This window comes from Littorina saxatilis, linkage group LG1 (assembly GCF_037325665.1).
Source record: "Littorina saxatilis isolate snail1 linkage group LG1, US_GU_Lsax_2.0, whole genome shotgun sequence".
Classification (NCBI taxonomy): domain Eukaryota; kingdom Metazoa; phylum Mollusca; class Gastropoda; order Littorinimorpha; family Littorinidae; genus Littorina; species Littorina saxatilis.
Genome location: NC_090245.1, coordinates 10,461,981 through 10,485,072, shown reverse-complemented (window position 1 = coordinate 10,485,072; position 23,092 = coordinate 10,461,981). Strand labels below are relative to the sequence as shown.

The 23,092-nt window shown below is 47.8% G+C and overlaps 1 protein-coding gene across 3 annotated transcripts; it reads right to left on the bottom strand.

Annotated features, from left to right (window-relative positions):
* Positions 1-632: 632 nt before the first annotated feature.
* Positions 633-23,092, bottom strand: LOC138961301 (uncharacterized). 3 transcript variants are annotated; one of them, XR_011454150.1, is made up of 9 exons: positions 20,518-21,068; positions 16,247-17,571; positions 15,520-15,897; positions 10,966-11,853; positions 7,376-10,527; positions 6,647-6,950; positions 4,837-6,388; positions 2,166-4,552; positions 633-2,033 (listed from the first exon to the last, which is right to left on the bottom strand). XR_011454150.1 is itself a non-coding variant. In XM_070332911.1 (8 exons), exons 2-8 carry the CDS (start codon positions 17,534-17,536, stop codon positions 3,972-3,974), a joined length of 8,145 nt encoding a protein of 2,714 aa, XP_070189012.1. In that variant the 5' UTR covers positions 17,537-17,571; positions 22,818-23,092; the 3' UTR covers positions 633-3,971. The 3 variants fall into 3 exon arrangements, 2 of the variants coding, with proteins under 2 accessions (XP_070189012.1, XP_070189006.1); XM_070332911.1 differs by lacking the exon at positions 20,518-21,068 and adding an exon at positions 22,818-23,092 and having other exon boundaries at positions 633-4,552; XM_070332905.1 differs by having other exon boundaries at positions 633-4,552.

Genomic DNA, 23,092 nt, shown 5'->3' with positions numbered 1-23,092 from the left:
ATAATGATATCAAATAATCTAGAGATGTTTACTCGTCACCAAACAACTAAATGATTACATCACCACTGTCAAAAAGAAAGTAGATTGCACATACACCTTGCAGTAGAATGACTACACCTCCTTTACTGTGAACTTTATCCATAAATCTTGTGTTTCATCAGTTAATTCTCTCAATAATCCTGGGAAGAAAAATATTAAAAAAAAAATTTAAAAAGAAGAGAAAAGTATAAACAATCAGTTTCAGAACTTTGTTTGGCAGAATGAACTTACATTCTGTGCCCTCAAAGTCAAGATCATTTTCCTGACCTGTGGAATACAATGCAGAGTTATTTACAGATTATATGTGTGGACTACCTCTTGGTGTACCATTCTGGCAAACCTCCAGATACACCGGCCAGTCCTCCCACAGTTAGCAATGGAATGTAACGTATGTACCAGCAGTGCTTCGTTAAAGGCACTCATAAAAACAAGACAACAGAGAGAAAAGACAAGACAAAAGTATGGAAGCAGTATCGTCAATTCAAAGGCCACTTTAACAAGAGTAAAACTCCAATCATAAGGCATCTGTGAGGAGAAAACTAACGTGCTAACTCATATATTGTGTGCATGTGCATAGCAAGAGACTCGTACAACTTAGCAAGCAGAGAGTTCTGAAACTGGAAGCCATCCTGTCCGTGGAAAAGCTGTCTACTCAGCAAAACATTTCATGTTCCACAAATGGCACTTCACTATGGCATTCCGTTTGGGTGGAGCATGTGAATCTAAAATGTGCACACGCATAGCATAATGTGCACACGCATAGCATAATGTGCACACGCATAGCATAATGTGCACACGCATAGCATAATGTGCACACGCATAGCATAATGTGCACACGCATAGCAAAATGTGCACACGCATAGCATAATGTGCACACGCATGCCATTCTTCTCTGGCCATGCACATGACTGAACGATGTATGAACGTACTTGATCTGGATTGTGGTTTCTTGGATGACTAGATCACACACAATGGCGAAATCCACAAATTTAAATTTGGGCTGTAAAAGACATGCCTGGTGAAGACATTTACCTTGTGTTGAAGCTGCATCTAAGACAGTGTGCCAGATAGATTGAAGACAGTGTGCCAGATAGATTGAAGACAACCCCCATCCCCACTACCCCCAAAGGTTTACTTCCTTTTTTGTTTGCATTCTAGAGAATTGCAATCAATTTGCAATCAAGAAAACAAATTAACTAATCATTTTTACTAGCGTCACCTGTAAAGTGTAATGTGCTAAATAAAAAGTGTTTTACTCCCATTCTCTCTAGACCATTATCAAAAGTTGTCTATAAAAATATAACATGAATTCAATTGCAGGTACAAAAAAGAGTATAGGGACAGCAAAAATCTCCCAAATTAAGTTTTTTGTGCTTTGAATTTTGATGTAATCAACACACCTGGCACAAAAATGTCAAACACTATGATCTTATCTCTGTCTTCATCACTACCTCTGCCCAAAGCAGGTGTACATGTCTTCACATCAATTTGCCTTCTAACACAAAACTCGTTACCGGCATTCCACCACATCCAAATGAACACATTCTTCGGGTATAAAAACTTACGAATCAGTACAGATAATTATACAGAACTGCACAGTTGACCAAAATCAAAAAAATAGTTCTGCGTCCATGCACATAGCAATGTAAAGACAATGGAACAACATTTCTCCTCAAGTGCCGAGGATGGGAACCTGTGTGTAGTAACAGCGCTAACACCTCGTTTCTGCAGTTTTTTTTTTGAGGGACACAATCATTTTGGCAGAGTTTATGACTGTTTAGCTTGAGGGTCTGTGGAATGTGTGGATTTTCTCTAGCCGAGTCCTGACAGTCACAACCACTGAACCAGAGATCAGCCTCACAAAGTGTTTTGCTGATGATATATTGACTTGTTCTTGTTTCCTCCAGGAAGCAAAACACTGAGCTGGGATCTTGTGGTTTTCTCCGACTGAAAGCCTACATATCGCTGATGCCCAACTAGCAGTGCATGTGCACCTGTGGGCCAGTCCTCTACTGAAAGCCTACCATATCCCTGATGTCCAACTAGCAGTGCATGTGCACCTGTGGGCCAGTCCTCTACTGAAAGCCTACCATATCCCTGATGCCCAACTAGCAGTGCATGTGCACCTGTGGGCCAGTCCTCTATTGAAGTACTAACAACAGGTCCACAGTGATATTGCATAAGCATAGAGTCCAATTCTCTCAGGGTAAAAAGCACCATCTCATACAAAAAGCAAGTTTCGTCGCTGCCTGCGAAAAGCATGAGCTTCTGCAATCAGGGAATTAAAACTTGCAAAGTTCTTGTTATTTCTCAAAGAGTTCTCAAAACGACAGCATTCAGTTTGAACAGAATAAACTCAGCAGGTGCAAGGTGAAAATCTGATGAATTTGATAATCATGATTGTCAGCACCAATCCACATTTAACGCATTCCGTAGCACGGCATGTGAAATAATTCACTCACAAAACGATACAGGATGATCAAGGGTCTTTGTTGACAGATGAGATGACAGCGCAACAGTCCGGTCTGCAAAGCGAGGACCACCACGATTCCTTCACAGAGCAAACGCACTTCACTCACTGATCAGTACACGGCTATCCAACCGTCTCATCAGACGTTGTGCCACGGAAAAAGTTCAGGACAGAAGCTGAGCATGCCATTAGGGCCACCACTCCCTAATTTTCAGGCTGAACAAACTTTGCTGTCCATCACCGTTTTGTCACTGACACAATCTGTGATATATGAAAGTCTGTCAAATTTGATACTTATCCACACCTGAAACACTTGATCATTTGCCAACACAGAAATCCTGTGAAACGTTTATCACTGAAGAAGGCCAAGATAGTTATACACTGCATTCAGCACCAATATATCAGTTTTTCACGACCAGACAAGTTTGACTGTAGCAACAAACCAAAACATCAACGATGAGAACTGATACATTGGCAGAACAAGTGACATACAAAATCAACTTCAAAAGCACATTAATACATACATATATAAATGCTTTTTACACATGTTCACTTTCACAATCGGTTGCCTTGAAGATAAGCAGGACAAATGTTTCTGTACCATTTCTGGGCACTGAACATAAATCTAGTATCAATCTGATTAAGAGATCACATGTCAAATGCCATTTTCAATGTGGCCAAGAATTCACGAGTGCAAGGCATTCAAGCTTAATGAGGTATACAGAATCTGGAATGTCAAACTTTGTAGCAGTCATTAAGAAAAATTCTGTTCACATGATCACTGGAAGAAGGAAAACAAAAACCCAGACATGTAAACTGGAATGAATAATTCATGGAATCAAGCATATATAGGTAAAGATTCAATGAAACCTATGTACAAAACTCAATATTATCAAAAAGAGGAAAATTTCAGCGGAAGACGGAATGTTTTTGTTGTGAGATACCAAGAGCCAAAACTTTATCCACATACATTGTTGCGACTTTTGCTAGATAAGGCAATAAGTAAAACGTAATGTAAATTGCAAATTCAACAGTTTGACCACTGAGAGTGTGTCCTTTATCATAATGATACATTTTAAAAGCATAATAAATAGTATTATAAAAGTATGTACACAATCTGTGCGCTGATATGTTTCACTGAACAACACCAGGGGTGCACAGTGGAAGATTACTGATCTTTGCTTGGAAGACAATTGATTCAGTTGTCGCTGTTGCAAAAAACAGCAAGTTCTCCATTCCCAACTATATCTCTGGACTATACAGCTTCTGTCAATACATACAATTCACATTTACTTCTGCATACAATTCACATTTACTTTTGCCACACACACACACTTCATATTTACACACACACACACACACACACACACACACACACACACACACACACACACACACACACACACACACACACACTGTTCATATTCACAATTCAGTTAACACAGCTTCTCTTTTTATCAATTCATCCCTGATGCTGACGCTCGTGTTGAATCATCAAGTTCTTCTCCTGGAACTCGCGCTCACAGTAACGACAGGCGTACACCCTGCACGGCTTCTGCTCCCCATCTCCCTCCTTACTCTCCTCACCCACTTTCTCCACACAGTCTTTCCCCTCGTCAGCGTTCTTCTCCTCCTTCACCTTGCTCACAAGGTTTTTCCCTTCTTTCAGTGAAGACGTCTCGGCTTTCTTGTGAGTGGTGAGCATGCCCTGGAGGGAGTCCATGTCGATGATGGCGCTGGGGAAGTGGACCTGCACGTGCACAAGCAGCTGGTCCTTGGAGGCACAGGCGTAGTCGCAGCAGGGACATGCCGCCTCCCCCGGCCCGGAGTGGTGCTTGGTGTGCTGGTTGAGCGCCAGACGCGATGTGGTGCTGTAGGGGCAGCGCTGGCACTGCATTTCTGAGCCGCTGCTGCCGCTGCTGTTATTGTTGTTATTGTTGTTGTTGTTGTTCCTCGAGTCGCCGTTGGTCAGGCTGCCGTAGTCAGAGGCAGAGCTGGAGTTGTTGCCCGGAGCCTCCTTGCTTGGTGAGTCATCTCCTTTGTCTGTAACAGGAATTCAGTACGTGTTGAAATTCTGAGAGAGAATGCAACCGATTTTCACTTTACTAGGAAGAAGGTACTTCTTTTTTACAGGCTAAGGGAGGTAATCAACTATATGATTATGTGTATTTTTCTTTTTTCAAAAAGACCTACTTGATTCATAAAAGCTTGAAAAGAATTTACCCCAAAAGCAGTTTCACAAAGTGAACAGATCTTAAAAATAGAAAAACAAAGCATTTAACAACTCAATATCCTAACAGATGATGATAAAAGACAAGCTTTCTCACCATCCTCCGACTTGTCAGTCTTGCTGGCTTTGGACGAGTCATGGTTGCCTCTGTCAGTGTCGTCATGCTCGGTGGGTGTCAGCGCGACCTTGGACTGCTCATCGTGGAGACGACCGTGTTGAAGCAGCAGGCTCCAGCGTTGAGTGCGGTACGAGCACTGCTCACAGGTGTAGCAGCCCGACCCTCCGTGCAGCGCCTGGTGGAAGTCGTAGGCGCCGCGGTTACCGCTGACGTAGGGGCAGTGCGCGCAGCTGTACAGCTTCTTCGTGATGGACAGCTTGAAGGGCGGGGACTGGGCGTCGGCTGGAGCGGATTGGGTCGTCTCCTCCACCGAACGGGAGTCCAGCAGCTTGGCCTGAAACTCGCCCGTCACATGATCCTTGGGGTACTCCTGGTTCACCAGGCTGTCATCCTTGGGTGTGGGTTTGAAGTCGGGCTCGTCGTCATGAAGCATGCGATGCTCAACCACGGTCACGAGCAGGTTGGCAGAGAGATCACAGAAATCGCAGATAAAGGGCAGCTTGCTCCCGTGCTTGTCCACGTGCTGGCTGAAGGTCTTGCGTGCGTTGGCCCGGTATGGGCACTCCGGGCAGTGCAGGGTCTCTTGGAGCGGGGAGGCGGAGCCAGGGGAACCAGAGTCCTCTTCCTGAGACTCCTCCTCTTGGCTGGGGGGAGGGTTGTACTCGGGGCTGAAGCCTGGCTCCTCGCTGTGGAGCTGGCGGTGGTGTACCAGGTTCTCCAGCTCTTGGTGGCTGTAGCTGCAGTGGTCGCACTGGTAGCGCCCTTTCAGGCCGTGGAAGCTGCAGTGGGTCCGGAACTCGAAGCTGGTGCCGCTGCTGAAGGGGCAGTGCTTGCACTTGTACACCCGTGTCGGCTTCTCTCCTCCCTCCGTGCTGGCTTTGCTGCCACCCGTCTTGGCTTCTGCGTTCTTCTGCACCTCCTTTTCTGTTTTTGTCGCTGCTGCTGCTTTCTCCATGGGAGCTACGTCTTGGTCAGTCTCCATATTTTTCACAGAACAAGCGGACTTCTCCGTCACCGGTGAAGTCTCCTTGCTGCTGCGGTTTTTGTCGCTGGAGTGGTCGGTCTCGGCAGTGAGGTCAAGTGGGGTAGACTCAAAGGGGCCATGGACGGGGGTGGAGGCCTGGGGCGGGGAGAAGGAGGCAGGCTCCTGCTTGATGGTGCGAACAGGGACAGCAGCGGGAGCGGCAGGGGCAGGGGCTGAGGTGCTCACGATTTTGAAGCCCATAGGGTTGGGGTTGCCGGTGTTGTCGTGGGTGTGGGTGTGCTCGTACACGTCCATCAAAATGGTGGTGGTGTAGGGGCAGTGGTCGCACACGTAGGTGGGGGGTGAGGAGTGGAAGGTGGAGGTGTGGAGGTCCATCTCTTGCTTGGTGCGACTCTTGTAGGTGCAAGACTTGCAGCTGTGGACGATGAGCGCGGCAGCGTCGGGCTGTTTCTGTAAGGGCAGCGTGAGCTCCTCATAGGTGAGCACGGTGATGTCTGGCTGCTGGTCAGAGTGGACTAGCTGCTGGTGCTTCAGCAACTGCTGCAGCTGCACATCATCAACAACAACAAAGACTTGATAAGCAAAAAGAAAAAGAGTACATAAATAAACAGGATGAGCAAATAAATGACAAAATTAATACAAAGATAATAGACAAAGAGATTCACAAGATTTGTGGTGAAGAAGGAGACATTACACGTTATCTTTCTTGTATCAACACACCCTTTCCCATCACTCCTGACAACTGAACCGACTGCTGTTTATTGACAACTATACAACAACAACAACAAAAATTGCATCTCTTACCTGTTCGGAGCTCTCGGGACAGTGGTTGCACTGGTACTTGTGCGGCAGGTCGCGGTGCACCTTCAGGGTGTGGTTGCACACCTGGGCTGGGTTGTGGTCCATGAAGTTGCACATGATGCACTTGTACCACAGCTCACTGCCCATCTTGTAGCCTGCCAGCGGCGTGCCCTTGTAGGTGTGGACCTTCTTCTGCCGCAGCCACGAGCTGGGGATCTTGCTGGCGATCACCTGATGGTCTCTGCTACTGGTGGCAGCGGCGGGTGACTGTTGAGTGTTGAGCAGAGAGGTTTTGGCTGGTTTCGCCCTGCAACACAAGACATGTTGATGACGTTCTGTTGTGTATGTATGTATGTATGTATGATGTACATGAGTTATTATGGTGTACCAGCACGTGAGTATAGTATTTTTGGGTCTTTTTATAATCTGGAGATATCAATCCATACAATGCAAGCACACACACACGCACGCACACACACACACACACAAATACACACACACACACACTCACAAATACACACACACACACAGAGACACACACTCACAAATACACACACACACACACACACACACACACACACACTCACAAATACACACACACACACTCACAAATACACACACACACACACACAGAGACAGACAGACAGACAGACAGACAGACAGACAGACAGACAGACAGACAGACAGACAGAGAGACAGACACACACAATCAAGTTTCGGGTTTCTACTCACTTTAGTGGCGACGTCTTGCTGTGCATCTCTTGGACGATCTTCTGCACCAGGGCGTCCTTCTGCCGTGGGCGATCGTTGAGCTTCTTCGGGTGCTTGTCCTGCATGTGCTGGAACACCTCCAGGTACGAGGTCTGAAGGTCCCCGCAGAACCAGCAGCGCAGCTCTTCCAAAACAGCGGCGGAAAGGTTCTTACTGTGCGCGTTCTTGGAGCTGCCTCGGATCTGGGCCAGCTGCTTCTCGGCGGCGATGTGTTCCATGTAGTGTTGGCGGTACTTCTCCATGCTCAGCGTCTTGAAGGAACACTTGCTGCACTGCAGTATGTCGGTGAAGGGCGACTTCTTGGTGCTGAGGTTGAGACCCATCTCTGGCTTGGAGGAGGCGGTGGCGGAGGTGGTGGCCAGCTGTGATGGGAGCTGAAGGACCTGGGGCTGCCCCAACTGCGCCACGATGGTCGGGGCTTTGATCAGATCGCTGACCGCCCACTCCATACTGCGTTGTATCTTCCCGTTCACTTTGGCGGGCGACGGACTCCTCTTCCCTTTTTTGTTGTGCGTCTTCACCTTGTTGTCTCCCCCTGTGCTGTTTGCTGAGTTCACCTTGTTGTCTCCCCCTGTGGTGTTTGCTGAGTTCAGCAGCTCTTTAGAGGGAAGCGAGCTCTGCTTGCCCGCTGCCGGCATGGCGACGCCTTCAGCCGCCTCCTGCTCTCGCACCTGGCTGGGATGGGTGCCAAGGACGTGGTGGTAGAGACGCACCACGTTGGCAAAGCGAGCTTCGCACCACTCGCAGGGCAGGTTGTGGTCAAGGGCAGGGGAAGGGGCGTTGGCAAGGAGGAGGGGAGGGGGGGTGTTGCGGGAGGTGAGGTCGATGGTGTTGGCGGAAGATCCCGTGTCCATGACCGACACGGAATTGTTGCCTTCCTGACCCCGGTTGTTGTTGACGTCCTCCTCGTTCTCGCTCTCGTGCATGAAGAAGTGCTCCCACTCCTTGCTGTTGAACTCGGGGTGGATGATGAGGTGGTCTAGGAAGGAATCCTTTTTCTCAAAGCTCTGGCTGCAGAAGGGGCAGCGGTGGGAGCCGTGGGCCTGCCTCTGATGCTCCAGCAGCTCCGTGCTCTTGACGCACACAAAGCTGCACTTGGGGCACGTATACTTCTTCATGGCCTTTCTGGGGTGCTTCAGTCTCGCCTCGTCCATGTCCGACGCTGCATTGGGAACGGGAGAGTGGCGGCTCTCCTCGCCGGCCTTGTCCCCTTGGTGCTTGCGACGGTGGGAAATGAAGTCGCCCAGTTCGTTGGTGGTGAAGGGGCAGTTCTTACACTGGAACTTGGCGCGCAGGGAAGGCGACTTCTTCCCAGAGGAGCCCTGTTCAGCTTGGAGATTTTTGGTCTGAAGGGCGTCCTTGCTGTCCGACTCAAAGACATCCTGTCCGTTGGCATCTGGTCTGGTGAACTTGATGGGCCCGTTGTGTTTGTATTTCTCCTTGTGCTTCTTCATGTCGCACTTCCACTTGGTGCAGTAGCCGCACTCGTCGCACATGAAGGGCTTCTCGTCAGAGTGCAGCACCTGGTGGCGACGCAGCTCAGCGGGACTGTTGGCCACAAAGGTGCACAGCAGGCAGTGGTGCTGGCCCTCGTTGATCAGACTGTTGAACACCACTGGCGGCGGCTGCTGCTGCGGTTCACCGTCTTCTTGCTGAGCAGAAGGCGGGGGGGAAGGGGAAGAGCTGTGATCTGCAGAGGCAGAGTTGTTGGCTTCAGTGGCTGCCTGGATGCGCTGGAAGATAAGGTGAGCGTTGACCAGAGCCTGAGCCTGAGCGTTGCTGTAAGCGCTGGCGGCTGCACTGGCCACAGCAGCAGCGGAGGTCGGCATGGAGACCAGGTAGGGGGGAGCTTGCAGGAACGACGCCGGACCGTCGCCGGTGAGACCAGGCAGTTGTGGCAGTGTGGGACCACCCTCTTCCCCGGAGCTGGGAGCTGGACTGACGGCTTGCTGCGACTGTACCATGCCGCCCTCAGGCGTGACCATAACGTTGGGCGGGGCGTCGCGCACCACCGGCTTGCTGGAGTAGTCGATGACGTCCTTGATGGTGCCGCCTCCGCAGCGCTTGAGGTGCTTGACTACGTCCCACTTCCACTTGGAGCGGTAGGTGCAGTTGGGGCAGCCGTACGGCTTCTCCGACGAGTGGTTCTTCATGTGCTGCATGATCTCGGATGGCCAGCGCGCCTTGTAGTCGCAGAGGACACACTGGTACTTGAGGTCAGAGGACTCGCTGTTCTCCACCGTCTTGTATCCCTTGTAGCTTGCCTTCATGGGCTTGCCGCCAGGCTTGGGCCGCATGTTCTGCAGGGGGTAGGGCATGCCAGCTCCGATCTGACGACGTTGGATGTTTCTCGCCAGGGCTAGCCGGATGGGTCGAGATGCGTCATCATCCCCACTGTGCGGGTCCCCGTTGGAAGAGAGCAGGCCGCTGTTGGTGGGCAGGTTCATGCCTTGCAGAGAGCGCACGTCCAGGATCTGGAAGGCGTCGCTCTGGAGGTCGGGGCGAGGACTGGTGGAGGAGGAGGAGAGCTGGGGGTCGTCCGGACCGTCCAGAAAGTTGGGCTGGCGACTCATCATCAGGCTGGCCTGCTGGGACGTGCGCAGGATGTTCTCCACACTGATCTCGTCCTGGGACTGCGACGTCTGGTCGAACAGGAACGAGTTGGAAAGGTCGACACTGCCGTTGCCATGACGTACCTTGCCTTCAAGCGGAGCGATCTCTCCCTCCTCCATCTCGTAGCCGTCGTGGCCGTGGGGCGACATCGCGCTGGCTGGGACTTCTGGGGTGGCTTTCTGCTCAACGTTGCTGGCGGCCCCGGCGTCTCGACGCTTGTAGGGGTTGGGCAGGTTGGAGTGGGCCTTCTCGAAGTGCTTGACCAGGTCCCACTTCCACTTGTAGGTAGAGCCGCACACCATGCACACGAAGGGGCGCTCGTCAGAGTGAGACACGGCGTGCTTCTGCAGCTCAGCCGGCCACTTGGCGGTGAAGTCGCACATGTTGCACTTGAGGGGGTCCTCTGTCTCCTGGTTGGACAGCTTGGGGATGTTCTGCAGCGGCATCTTCAGGAGGTGATACGTCTGCTGGAGCCCGTGGGGGATCTTCTGAATGGCCTCCTAACAGAAAGGGCAAATACTTTATGGTGTGCTGGGACTTATTGTCATTACAGTGGAACTCTCCTTTTAAGACACTCTCCTTTTAAGACACCCCCATTTTAAGACTCCCTCCTTTATAAGCCCTTGCTTTCTCAGACTTTCTCTTCAAAACTTCTGTAAAATTACCCCCATTTTAAGACTCCCTCTGCTTAAGCAGCATGATTACAGAAATTTTAGTAATGCAAATAATTGTCTTTTTTAACAAATCTAAATATATACTCGGAGATGAAAACAGACTGCTTGTAATAAAACAAAATCTGAGGTGTAAATAAATAGCAACACAGAAATGTACTTTCCATACAAACTGGAAGACTATCATCGTGCAGCTTAAAATAAAACTTTTTTTCTTCAAAAAGACAGCAACGACAGACAAACACACTAAAGGCAAAGACTGCTCACCTTGTGTGAGGCGATGAGGTCCAGATGCTGGTCCATGAAGTGAACGTTGAGGGAGTCGTTGTTGGGGAAGTGCTTGCAGCAGACGCCACACTTGGCCACGCGTTTGTTGGAAGAGTGGAGGTGCATGGCCATGTGGTTGCTATAGGCCGTCTGTGTCTTGAGCACCTCGCCGCATTTGGGGCACTTGAGGATATCCTTGCCAGGGACACTCCCCTTGGTCAACTGGTTCAGGGCGCTGACCTCTTCGTCCTCTTCAGCCGTAGCCTCGTGACCGCTGAAGATGTGGCTCATGAGCGGGGTGGCTGGGCTGGACGCGGAATGCTCGTCGCTACGCTGCACGGAGAAGTCCAGAGGCTTAGCGCCGTCGTCCACGCTGTCGGTCTCGTCCATGCCGTTGTGTCTGGAGAGGTCAAGGACGTTGGAAGAGGAGGAGGTTGAGGAGGGGATGGGCGCGTTGAGGTTGGCGATCATGCTCTGCCGAACGTTGGAGTTGGGGAAGACGGGCTGGCTGGAGGTGCCCAGAACGAAGGGTCCCATGGGGATGGTCGGCATGTAACCCATGGGGTTCGGACCGTCCATCTCGTCGTCCTGACCATAGTGACCGTTGAGAAAGTTCTGTGGCGTCTCGGCGCGGGAGCTGGTGTTGGAGCTAGGACGCTGTTTCACGGTGATCCTCTCCAGGAGGGTGTTGTGGCAGCAGCGGCGGTGCTCCGTCTGCGTGTGGTTGTTCTGCTGGAGCAGGATCTCCATGCCCGGAGGTGTGAACTTCTGATCTCCGGGGTCACCTCCGTGCTTCTCCTTCCAGTGCTTATTGAGCGACTTCTTCCACTTGTAGACGTTGCCGCACTTGGCGCACCCGTACTTGGTGGAGGATACCTCCTCTGCCACCTGCACACAGGGAAATTACAGGTAGGTTAATTTCAGGTAATACTGTTACATTTACACAATCCTTATAAAACATAAATCTCAGCTGTCACCACTAACTCTGGGTGTCAACTAATAACCTCAGAATGAACTTTATCTCACTCACTAACGTAATTTCTCACCAATGTAATTTCTTAGATTTGTGTAGCGTCTGCTTTTTGTTGTCTTTTGTGTTCTTGTTTTTCCTGATGAAGCTTTCATAAGCAAAAATTCGTATCGTCTTGTGTCGTTCTTGTATCGGTGAGTACAGTATTCCTTTGTTTTTTTAACTTTGTTCATCTTACAACAGTCACTTTGTTGTTTAGATTTTAAAGTTAATTTGATTAGATTTGATTTGATTTGATTTGGGTAATATCTAGGTTGCGGCACACCCCCTGATAACTGACCATCAATGTGTAAAATCACCTATTTTTGGTCTTCTTTCGATAATGATTTCTCAGTCACTAATCCACCAATGTTTGCCTACTAAACATAAAATTGAAGAACAATCTTTTATCTTTACAATACTCTTGGTTTTGTTTGAATTGATTAAATGTGTACCTCATGCAATAAAAATAAAAACCCATGTGTTGCGCTGCTCGCGGCATTTTGGACCGCCATGTTTGCAGCCTTTGTGTGTACAGATTTTCGTGTGCTTGTTTCGCGGCCTTGGCTTGTGTTGGACATGCGACCTACACACCTATATTTAGTATCAAAGTGTTCACGGAAGAATGAGGTTTTTAATGATGTAAAGTAGAGTTGTCTTCCAATTAAAAGCATGGGCGTAAAATAGATTTTTCTACAAAAGTTGAGTATTTTTCAACGATTCTGACAAAAATATCCACCTAAAACGCATCCTAACTTCAAGAAAAATGAAGCTGAATCCGTACCCTTTCGAATGAGGTACTAGGTTAATGTATTCATGACGTGTCCAAGGCAAGCGAGCCAATCAAAACGAAGGGTCCGTCCGCGATGTTCGAATTCGCCAGTCACAAAATGGCGAGTGAAGAAAGTGACGCCGCGGATGCGATTGTGACGGACAATTCAAGTGGAATCGGTAAGTTTACTGGTTTTTTGTTTCAGTTTATGCTAGAAAAATGATGTAGGAAGGTATCTGTTGTAGTATTTTGCACATATTGGGAAAAGTATTGCAGAAATCAAAACTTTCAGCGAGTGCTTGCGGACACGATGTTCGAAGAAGTTTCATCAGACCGGAAGTGGCGGTCGGTTCGATAAAAATGACTTTTTCCAAGATTTACACATTATTATAACAAAAATACACATCTAACACAAAAGATTAGAGTCTTTTGGAGTTGTCTTATTTTATTTTTTAAAGGTAGTGGTAGGATTACGTTGTAATTTGGATCAAATCGACAGCGTCTGTTCGGTCAAGGGAGGTAATCACCATAATGCGTCCGATCCGCACCTTGTTTTGTGTTGTACGACGTGATACATTTAAACTAACGAATTGATACGCTTCGCTGTGAATAAATAAAAATGTTATGGCAACAAACAGATAGACTGCACAATATTCTTTTCACTGAATGAAGTCAAAATAATGAAACTTTTAAAAGAAATTAAGAAAAATAAATAAAATGTCACTTTTTTTTGTTATTATCTTTTTAACATTTTTCTTCAACAATTTTTTATTCAGGCAAGCACAGATTTATAATGACACATTCAAAAGCAATGTCACTGTTTGGCAGTGAACCTGAAAGTGACACAGAAAGAATCAGGACACACACACTGTATTTATTGTTACAACTTCTGGCTTTTTTGTGTGTGTGCAGAGGGTGAAGTGTTTGAACAGCTGAAGGCTGTTTTTCTGGCAAATGGAAAAGGCAGCTTCCTGCGGTTGTCCTCAGGGATCAACTACTACTCCAGACGTTGCTGTTGAGGGATCAAGGATACAAAACATATGATGAAGCTGCACTGTTTCTCAACAAACTGTTTCCGGATGTACCTGTTGCAAGACTTCGGTACATGCTTGTGTCTACAAATGCAAAGAAAGATGCGTCTTCAAGTTCTTCACTGTGTGACACAGACATCCTTGGACCTTACTTAGAAGGCATGCCCCATCGTCATCTTCAGGGCGTGCGTTCATCGTGGAAGCACCACACAACTTGGGACAAACGTATCGTGCCTTTAAGGCCTACGTGATTGAAAATGTGCTGCAAAATAAAATGACTGTGCTTCCGGCTAGCTTTTGGGGGGGGGGGGGGGGGGGGGGGTCTTTGTGCTGAAGGGGTTCCTTTCAAGGGAGTATTGTACTTTTACTTGATAGTAAACTTGGATTCTTCTTTGCTTTCAAATTTGTGGTAAATCCATCAATTCGTTCAAAAGTTGTGACAGTTTTTGTGTGTGTACAGACAGCAACATGCCAACTCTTTTTCATATTTTTATGATTTTTTTTCTCCTTAGTTTCCATATTTTAATATTTTACAAGCTATCAATCCCACATTTTGCAAGAATGTAGATAAACGTAGAATGTGCTATGTCTCAAAATTTCATTTAGATACTCCAAGTATTTCAAAAGTTATGAAGCTTTGCACATATGTACTGGGGGGGGGGGGGGGGGGGGGTGGGGGGTCCTTTGTGCTGAAGGGGTTCCATTCAAGGGAGTATTGTACTTTAACTTGATAGTAAACTTGGATTCTTCTTTGCTTTCAAATTTGTGGTAAATCCATCAATTCGTTCAAAAGTTATGACAGTTTTTATCTGTGTACAGACAGCAACATGCCAACTCTTTTTCATATTTTTATAAAAAAAAAATTCTTAGTTTCCATATTTTTCAAGCTATCAATCCCACATTATGCAAGAATGTAGATAAACGTAGAATGTGCCATGTCTCAAAATTTCATTTATATACTCCAAGTATTTCAAAAGTTATGAAGCTTTGCATATATGTACCTGGTAGAACTGCCGGCCGGACGCCGGTCAAATTGATGTTTTTCCTGACTTTGGCAATTAATAAGTCAAAAGGTTATTCCAATAATGTCTTGAAAAAAATTGGGCATGTTCTATATATATTTGTTTGGAAGATCTGACAGTTTCAGATATCTGCTGTCAATAATTTCAAATCTGTGATGGCCTAAACTTGCCCCCCCGGGCAGTTTTGGTTTGTTTTCAGCTTTGTTTTTCGTAAAGTTTCAATGCTTACTGGTAAAACAAATATGTGACTAGAGTGCTGGAACAATGATTTCTTTCTATTCCTGGTTGCTGAGAACTGATTCTCGTAAGCTGAATTGACTGAGCAATTACTTTGTAGTAGCTTTGTGCTGTTAAAGTTGCCCTATTTTTCAGTTTTAAATCGCATCGCGACGGCGTACATCTTAAAATGCCAATATCTCAGGAACTAATAAAGGTATCCACTTACTTTTTTGTGTGTTTTGCTTGTTTTTTTATTGTTCTTTAAAGATACACCAAAACATACACTCTCAATTCATAAAAAAAATTTGACTGCCGCAACCTAGTAATATCTAGATGAAATTGGCATTTGGTTAGCAGTTATTTTATAAAGCAGTTGACAAAGAAAAACAGGAAAGCAAAGCGTTCAGACTATCTTCTCTCATCCATTTCAGTCAAATTCATCAAACTGTCAACAACAACACAAACACTCGGGGGAAAAAAAAAAGTCAAATTCCAACTCACTTCAAAATACTTGTCAGGTGACACATCCTTCCGCTTCTTCTTGGTGGGCGGAGCCACGGGGGACACCGACAGAAGGTCCCCCCCTTCAGCCACGTCTGGGGGCGGGGTTACGCTTCCGTTGGTTTCATCGTCAACATCATCACCATCCTCATCTTCCCCATCCTCCAAGATGACCTCCGCAGGAAGAACAGAGAGGGTGGTGGGAAGGAAGCCAGCGTCGGAAGCCGAGCGCTTGGAGGTAGGGGTGGAGGCCCCAATAACCGGGGTTGCGGTGGGGAAGGAGATGGGGGCGAGGGCGGTGGTGCTGGGGTTGGGGGTGGACGTCACTACAGGGTTACTGGATGCTGGTGGATGAGGTGATAGCGACCTCTCAGAGCTCTGTGGATAGACCATACCATTACATTTTTTATTATTTTCCATAATATTCATAACACTGTAGCAAGTTGTAGAGAACTATTTATTGTTAAACAAATAAAATCCTCCCATACGCCACCAATATAATTAATGTTTTCTTTTTCTTCTTTTTTTTCTGTCCAGACAAAGGTAAATGGAAAAAGCTCAACCTGTTTTATTGTACTGAAAAGCAAGTCCATAGTATTGACTTAAAAAAAAGACCCCCGCACCCCAAAAAAACAACAATCAATAAAAAAAATAATTAAAAAAACGCGCCAAACAACAGATAAGAGAGACCAACAAAGACACGCACACATCACACATAAACACTGACCGTGCTAACATCCAGTAGTGATGAAGGCATGGTGCCAGGGAAATGCAACTTGTAGTGCCGCGGCAACTTCTGCTTGTATTTGGTGGCGTAGTCACAGATGTCGCACTCGTAGATGATGAAGTCGTGTCCGTGCTCGTTCTTCTGGTGACGCAGACTCTGCTGAGCGGAGGTGGTAGTGTAGCTGCATTCGTCGCACATGTACGTGCGATTTTGGATGTTGCCGCAACGCGTGGGCAGCATGAGAGAAGACTTGTTTCCGAGGGTGGAATCGTCGATGATCAGACGTCCCCCCTCTTCGCTCAGATCGTGTTCGTCCTCGCTGGTGCCGGACATGTCCTGCGGCATCGGGCCGTTGCTGGTGCTGATCATGGTAAACAGCGGCTCTAGCGGAGGCGCTGCAGTGTCCTTCTCCTCTTCAGTGGTTTTTGATTTAGCAGAGTCAAGAGTTGATGGCTCTTTAGAATTAGCCGAGTCTTTACTCAGAGCAGTGATTATGGCACCACTGGTGCTGGCCACATAGGGCGGAGTGGCAGCAACTATTCTCTTGGTCACACCGCAACTGCTGTTGTTTGCAGCAGAGAGTTGAGCAACGGTCAGTTTCTTACTGGAGGTAGGGGTGGTGGTGGTAGAGGTTGATCCGTGACTGATCACCAAGTCCTCTCCACTCGCAGAGTTAGTGCTGGGCTTTCTGGTCAGACTTCGGCCTCTCTCCACAGCAGCAGGGGACGCTTTTTTCACGACTACGATGTCCACTTTCTTGGGATCGGCTTTCGGCTTCTTTGAGTCTACCAAGGAGATACTGGTGGAGCGTTTCTGTCGGGTGCTGGCTCTACGCATGGGAGTGTCCTGGCTGGCCTCCTCCCTGTCCTTGCTCTCCGTGTGCGCCGTGTTCTGGTGGTGGGTGAACTCCTGGCTGACGGTGGTGGAGAAGGTGCAGCCCACGTGGTTGCAGCGCAGGGCACGGCGACCTCTCGTTTCCGGCCGGCTCCTGGTCCTGGTTGAATCCTCTGCAGCAGCCTCAACCTCTGAAGTCTTGATTGAACTGCTGTTCCCTTTTATGACAATAGTGGTCTTTGTGGTGGTGGGGGTGGTGTTTTCCGTTTTAGATAGGGTGGTGGCGTTCTTGCTTGTGGGTTTTCTGGTGGTGGGGGTCTCTTCTGTGGCTGCAGCCTCCGCAGTGTTAGAGTTGATATTTGGAGAGTTGGGTGTGTGGTCCCCGGAAGTCTTCTTGTCTTTCAGAGCCACAGGGAGGGAGTCAGAGGCAGGCAGCGCCATGGCTGGGGCAGACATGACTGCACCACGGGCAGGCTGCGGCTTCTAGCAATCTGCACACACAAAACACATCATGATGAGTTTGCTGCTTCTTTTCAATACACTTGTTCACTGGAGTGTCAGGCAACACGACACAATTGATTGCTGTTTATTTCCTTGCACTTTTTGACTGGAGTACTTAAAGTTAGACGTCTATCCGGGTTTTTTGGGTGTTTTTTTTTACAACGACCTCCAAAAATCTGATAAAATTCGGTCTTAAAAGGAGAGCTTAAAATGGAGGTAAATACACAGAGGTTATGAACAGAACATCTGAAGAAAAATAAGGTCTTAAAAGGGGGGTCCACTGTATTGTTGTTGTTGAAATCTGCTGCTTTTCCATGTCAGTGCAATTTTCTTGAACCAAGTAAGAGTATAAGTTTTGTCCACCCAGTCCTCTACCCCAGACCTGTTTACCCCCATAAGTGTTTTGGAGTAATGCTCAGCCCCAAAAATAGTAATCCTGGCACAAAAATAGTAATCATCTAGCATTCGTCGCCAATTACAACGCACATGACAACTGTGTCTGCGAAACGCAATCATGCACATATATCCATCATTCACAAACAAAACACATCAGTCAGTTTTTGTAGTCATCATAATTTCAAAGAAGATCACATCAAAAGCACATGCATCACTGATTCTTTTTCTTTTGCTCGTAGTAGGCCTTTTTCAGTGTGTCAAGCGCTTCTCTACTGTACTTGCGCTTGCCGAATGAGCGGTGAGGGCGAGATTTCACCACTAGAAGGCTCTCAGCGTCTCATCAGACAGACATGATCTCTGGTCAGTCCTGTGCTTTTTCACCCCATTTTGCCATTGAAAAAAACAATGCCAAACATGTGAATTAATTTTTTTAAAAAAGAAAAAAAAAGAGTTTTTTTTTTTTTTTAACATTTTTATCATTTATGAAAATCGTAGTCTTGACACGGATAGCGGAATGGCGTATTTTTTGCAGAAAATTGTAATAAATTACGCCAAAATCGTAAGGGTAAACAGGTCTGCTACCCCCTCCCCCTCCCCCAGTCCTTCCCTCCAAGCTCTCTTAATTGAGCAGCTGTATGTCATTCGGTAAGTGGCACGACGCATACAACATAGACTTGTGCACCCACAATGCTTGGCTTTACCCCGCTTGAAAAGCAAGTAGGACTGGGTGGCCGAGTGGTAACACACTTGCGCTCGGAAGCGAGAGGTTGCGAGTTCGACCCTGGGTCAGGGCGTTAGCAATTTTCTCCCCCCTTTCCTAACCTAGGTGGTGGGTTCAAGTGCTAGTCTTTCGGATGAGACGAAAAACCGAGGTCCCTTCGTGTACACTACATTGGGGTGTGCACGTTAAAGATCCCACGATTGACAAAAGGGTCTTTCCTGGCAAAATTCTATAGGCATAGATCTATAAAAAATGTCCACCAAAATACCCGTGTGACTTGGAATAATAGGCCGTGAAAAGTAGGATATGCGCCGAAATGGCTGCGATCTGCTGGCCGATGTGAATGCGTGATGTATTGTGTAAAAAAAAATTCCATCTCACACGGCATAAATAAATCCCTGCGCCTTGAATATGTGCGCGATATAAATTGCATTAAAAAAAAAATTGAAAAAAATAAAAAAAAATTAAAAAACAATAAATAAAAAAAATCCCTGCGCTTAGAACCCACGGAATACGCGCGATATAAGCCTCATATTGATTGATATTGATTGATTGATTGAAATATCACTGAGTCCAATCTCCCTTCTGAATAGGAGTAAAATAGGAACAAACAGAAACAATTATCATCAAGGAACAAATAAACAAACAAAAGCCCACAACAACCAACAACAGTAAACCAACAATGTAGCCACCCCTCTACAAAGCAGGGATATGTTCATTGTGCTCCACAGGCAAAGGGAAGCAACCAATGTCTTACAAGCGCAATGCAGTAGACTCGATTAGCTCCCCTAGTTCAATAGCTTGAAATCGTGCCGACTCCTACCTGTTGATAGTCAGGCCCGCCTATCTCGATGGCACACTGTGAAATCATGTTATTCATTGTTGCTGATTCCCAAAAAAGAAAGGGAGGTGGGTGTGTGTGTGCGTGTGTGTGTGTATGTGTATGTGTGTGTGTGTGTATGTGTGTGTGTGTGTGTGTGTGCCGTGTTGTGCGCGCGCGCGTGTATTTTAGTATCTCTCCCCCCCCCCCCCCCCATCCCTCGATCAATTCTAGAAAGCTGTCACGGTGCCTCAAGGCAAGATTGCCTGCCCCATATCTCTCACGGTGATCTATTTGGGGATTTTTCTTCGCCAGGCATTCGAAAACAGGTGAGGTTGAAACGCTGTAAACTTGGCTGAGAGAGCGCCCGAAGCAACGCGGAATAAAGTTTACAGTGGCACACAGACGAAGAGTTGTGAGCGATAGGGAAAAAAGCCAGCCGAACAACTTGATATGAGCATCATTCCCTGTCGCGCTTGACTGCGTGTGCCAGTGTGACACCAGTTTCTCAGCGAGGGTATCACGTCACACAAACACCCTCCCCGCAACCACCGATAACGGCTGGGATAGCAGTGATTGTGTACCTGCGCTATGTTCGATGCAGTTCGGAAAATGGAACACGGAGGATAAAGCAGAAGGAGGGAAAAGGAGTAGGAGGAAGAGAAAAAGAGCCTGCGACTGCCAGTGTGTGTGTGTGTGTGTGTGTGCGTGCGTGCGTGCGTGTGCGCACGGGAGACTGAGTGAAACGAAGAAAAGTAGATTCCAAAACATTCCAAGAATATTTCAAAATAAATCTTATCGAAAAGCAACTAACCGATCTGGGAAGAAAAGGCTAAAAACAGACGTAGTGCCACAATGTCTGTTACAACTCAACAATGTCAAAGTAAGTCAAACAGACAATCAATACACCAAATAATCGAACAAGCTGTGAATCACACACGCACAGACACAAGTATAAACTTTCGTCACCCGTATTGCAAACCAATTAATCAAACTCACCAATTCCATGGTGACACAACCACAATGTCTCAATAAATCCAAACGAAACTCCCACCAAGACCACATACACTCCAAGAACTCAACGAAAACTGACAGTCTAAACACCGTGAAACACTCCAAGCTGGCTGACAGTCACTGACTGAACTGAAGTGACTCCGAACTGAAGTTGTAATGGCACCAAATGCCACACCAACGCCTCCAGCCAGCGCCGTATACTAGGTGTGAGATGCGCTCACGCTCGGCGACTCTCTTGTGCTCAGCACTGAGCCGGTGGCTGGCTGACACTCGCAGTCACACACACACACACACGTCTTGTATGCAAACACACTGAGCACACGGCCAAGTCTCCGAACGTCTTCGCTCCGTCCGAAGTCCCGAATCTTCAGCACGCCATCACGGAGTCCATACGCGGGTCGATCGCAATCATTGGACAGCCGGCGGCAGTAGCCGGGTTTGGTGGAGGGAGACGCAAGGAGGGTTCTGCCACTGTTCAATCAGCTTAGGATCTACGTCAAAGTCGTCTGAATGTTAACTTTTGGTTGGCTCCTCGGTCGGCCCAATCCCCCCCCTCCCCCCTCCCTCTCCTTGCTTCTACCGACACGTGAAAAAGTGGCCGAAGTTGTTAATCATCGTGCCGGTCTCTCTCAATCTCCTCTACGAGTCGCCTCCTCCAAGGGCTAAACGTTTTTAATCTCTCGAAGTCTTCTCTCTTCTTTGACTCTGTCATGCCAGTCTCTCTCAGTCCTCTCTCCTCCAAAGCCTAAAAGTGGTTTTTTTTTCTCTCTCATCATACCATTCTTTCTCTTCCTCCTCCAAGGCCCAAAATATGTCATCATGCCAACTTCTCTCTCTCTCTCTCTCTCTCTCTCTCTCTCGGTGCAAGCAATGCCAGCCAAGCCCTCGTGCGGCTTTGCGACAGCGGCCCAGTGACATGTATCCGTGTGCGGTGCGATATGCCGCCAGGGATGAGGGGGTGGGTGCACTGCACGCACAGGTGAGCGGAGGAGGAGGAGACTGAGGGGGGGACGGTGGAGGAGCAGTCAGGCTGCAGGTGAGAAGGGGCGGGGTGGAGGAAGGGAAGGAGGGGGTGGAAGAGAAAGGGACAGGGGCGTGGACAAAAAGAGAGGAAAAGCAACAGGTAGTGCCTGAGCGGCGCTGGTCTAGCGGCAGTGAGAGAGACATGCACACACAGCGACAGTGCAGGTTCTGTAAACAAGTGCATCATTCACCTGTCGTAGTGCTGGCTGTCAGTGTGGCGGGCTTTATCGCTGACAGACGGGGCTGGGACCAGCTTTTACCGACACTAAATCTCGTTTAGGATGAACTGTGACACTTGGAGGAGCTAGGCAGACGAGCAAACATCACTGACAGACTGACTAAATAACTGATAGATCGGGTGGCACGAGAGCCAGCTTTCACCGACTTTAACTTTTCAGTCTTTAGTGTTTAGGATGGAGACTTAGACGAGGGTTGACGAGTGAGACGAGGGCACACAGCCCTGACACTGTAATGACAGACAATACAATAACTGACTGACTGATCAGGCGGCACTGAGACCAGATTCGACCAGCTTTCACCGACACTAAGTCTTGTTTATAGGATGGAGACTTAGACGAGGACTGACGAGTTGACTTGACACGCGCTGGCATGGTCATGAGTCAAACACATCCATCACCCCTGCCCCCCCCCCCCCCCCACCTTACCCCTCCTTCTACTCGGTGACTTGCTTCCCTATAGTGTCTTATGATTCTGATCGAAGTCGGTACAGTGACTTGCTTTGACACACGCAAGAGGCAACCATGCAACCTAACTGTGTACTACAAGCAACAGGTGAAGTAATAGGTGACAATATGTATATACGATCATATTCTACAAGCACCAAACTTCAGTAAATTTTCAGTAACAATGTCAAAGGTCCTGACATGGAAAATACTGACACACAAGAGAGATCTCTGAGAGAGCGGTGGAGAGAGAGAGAGAGAGAGAGAGAGAGAGAGAGAGAGAGAGAGAGAGAGAGAGAGAGCCTGAGAGGGAGAGAGGGAGCCTGAGAGAGAGAGAGCCTGACTCGGAGAGAGAGAGCCTGAGAGAGAGAGAGAGAGAGAGAGAGAGAGAGAGAGAGAGAGAGAGAGAGAGAGAGAGAGAGAGAGAGAGAGAGAGAGAGAGAGAGAGAGAGACTGAGAGTCACCTGCATTACACCTGACACCCCACGTGGAAACGCCCACCCCGCTAACAGCACAGTGATACGTGTGTTTACCCCGGCTTCACTCAGCCAAACCAAACCCTAAACACAGCGATCTTACCGTGAAACTGTAGCAGACGGCATGTCGTACGCCAATTCACCAAAGTATCCAAACACAGACATCCGAAACCAAGCAATGGAAGAAGAAAATAGAAGTCACAGAATCATGCCGGTAGTAGTGTCACACTGAAGAACAGGAGACTAGAGACTGTCGAGCGACGGCTAAGGTGACTGACACTGACTCCGCACCGCTGCTAACTTTTCTTCTTGTCTGAGGCCTGCAGGCTTATACAGGCAGCAGCTCGCTGGGGATAGCAATAGCAGCAAGCACAGCGC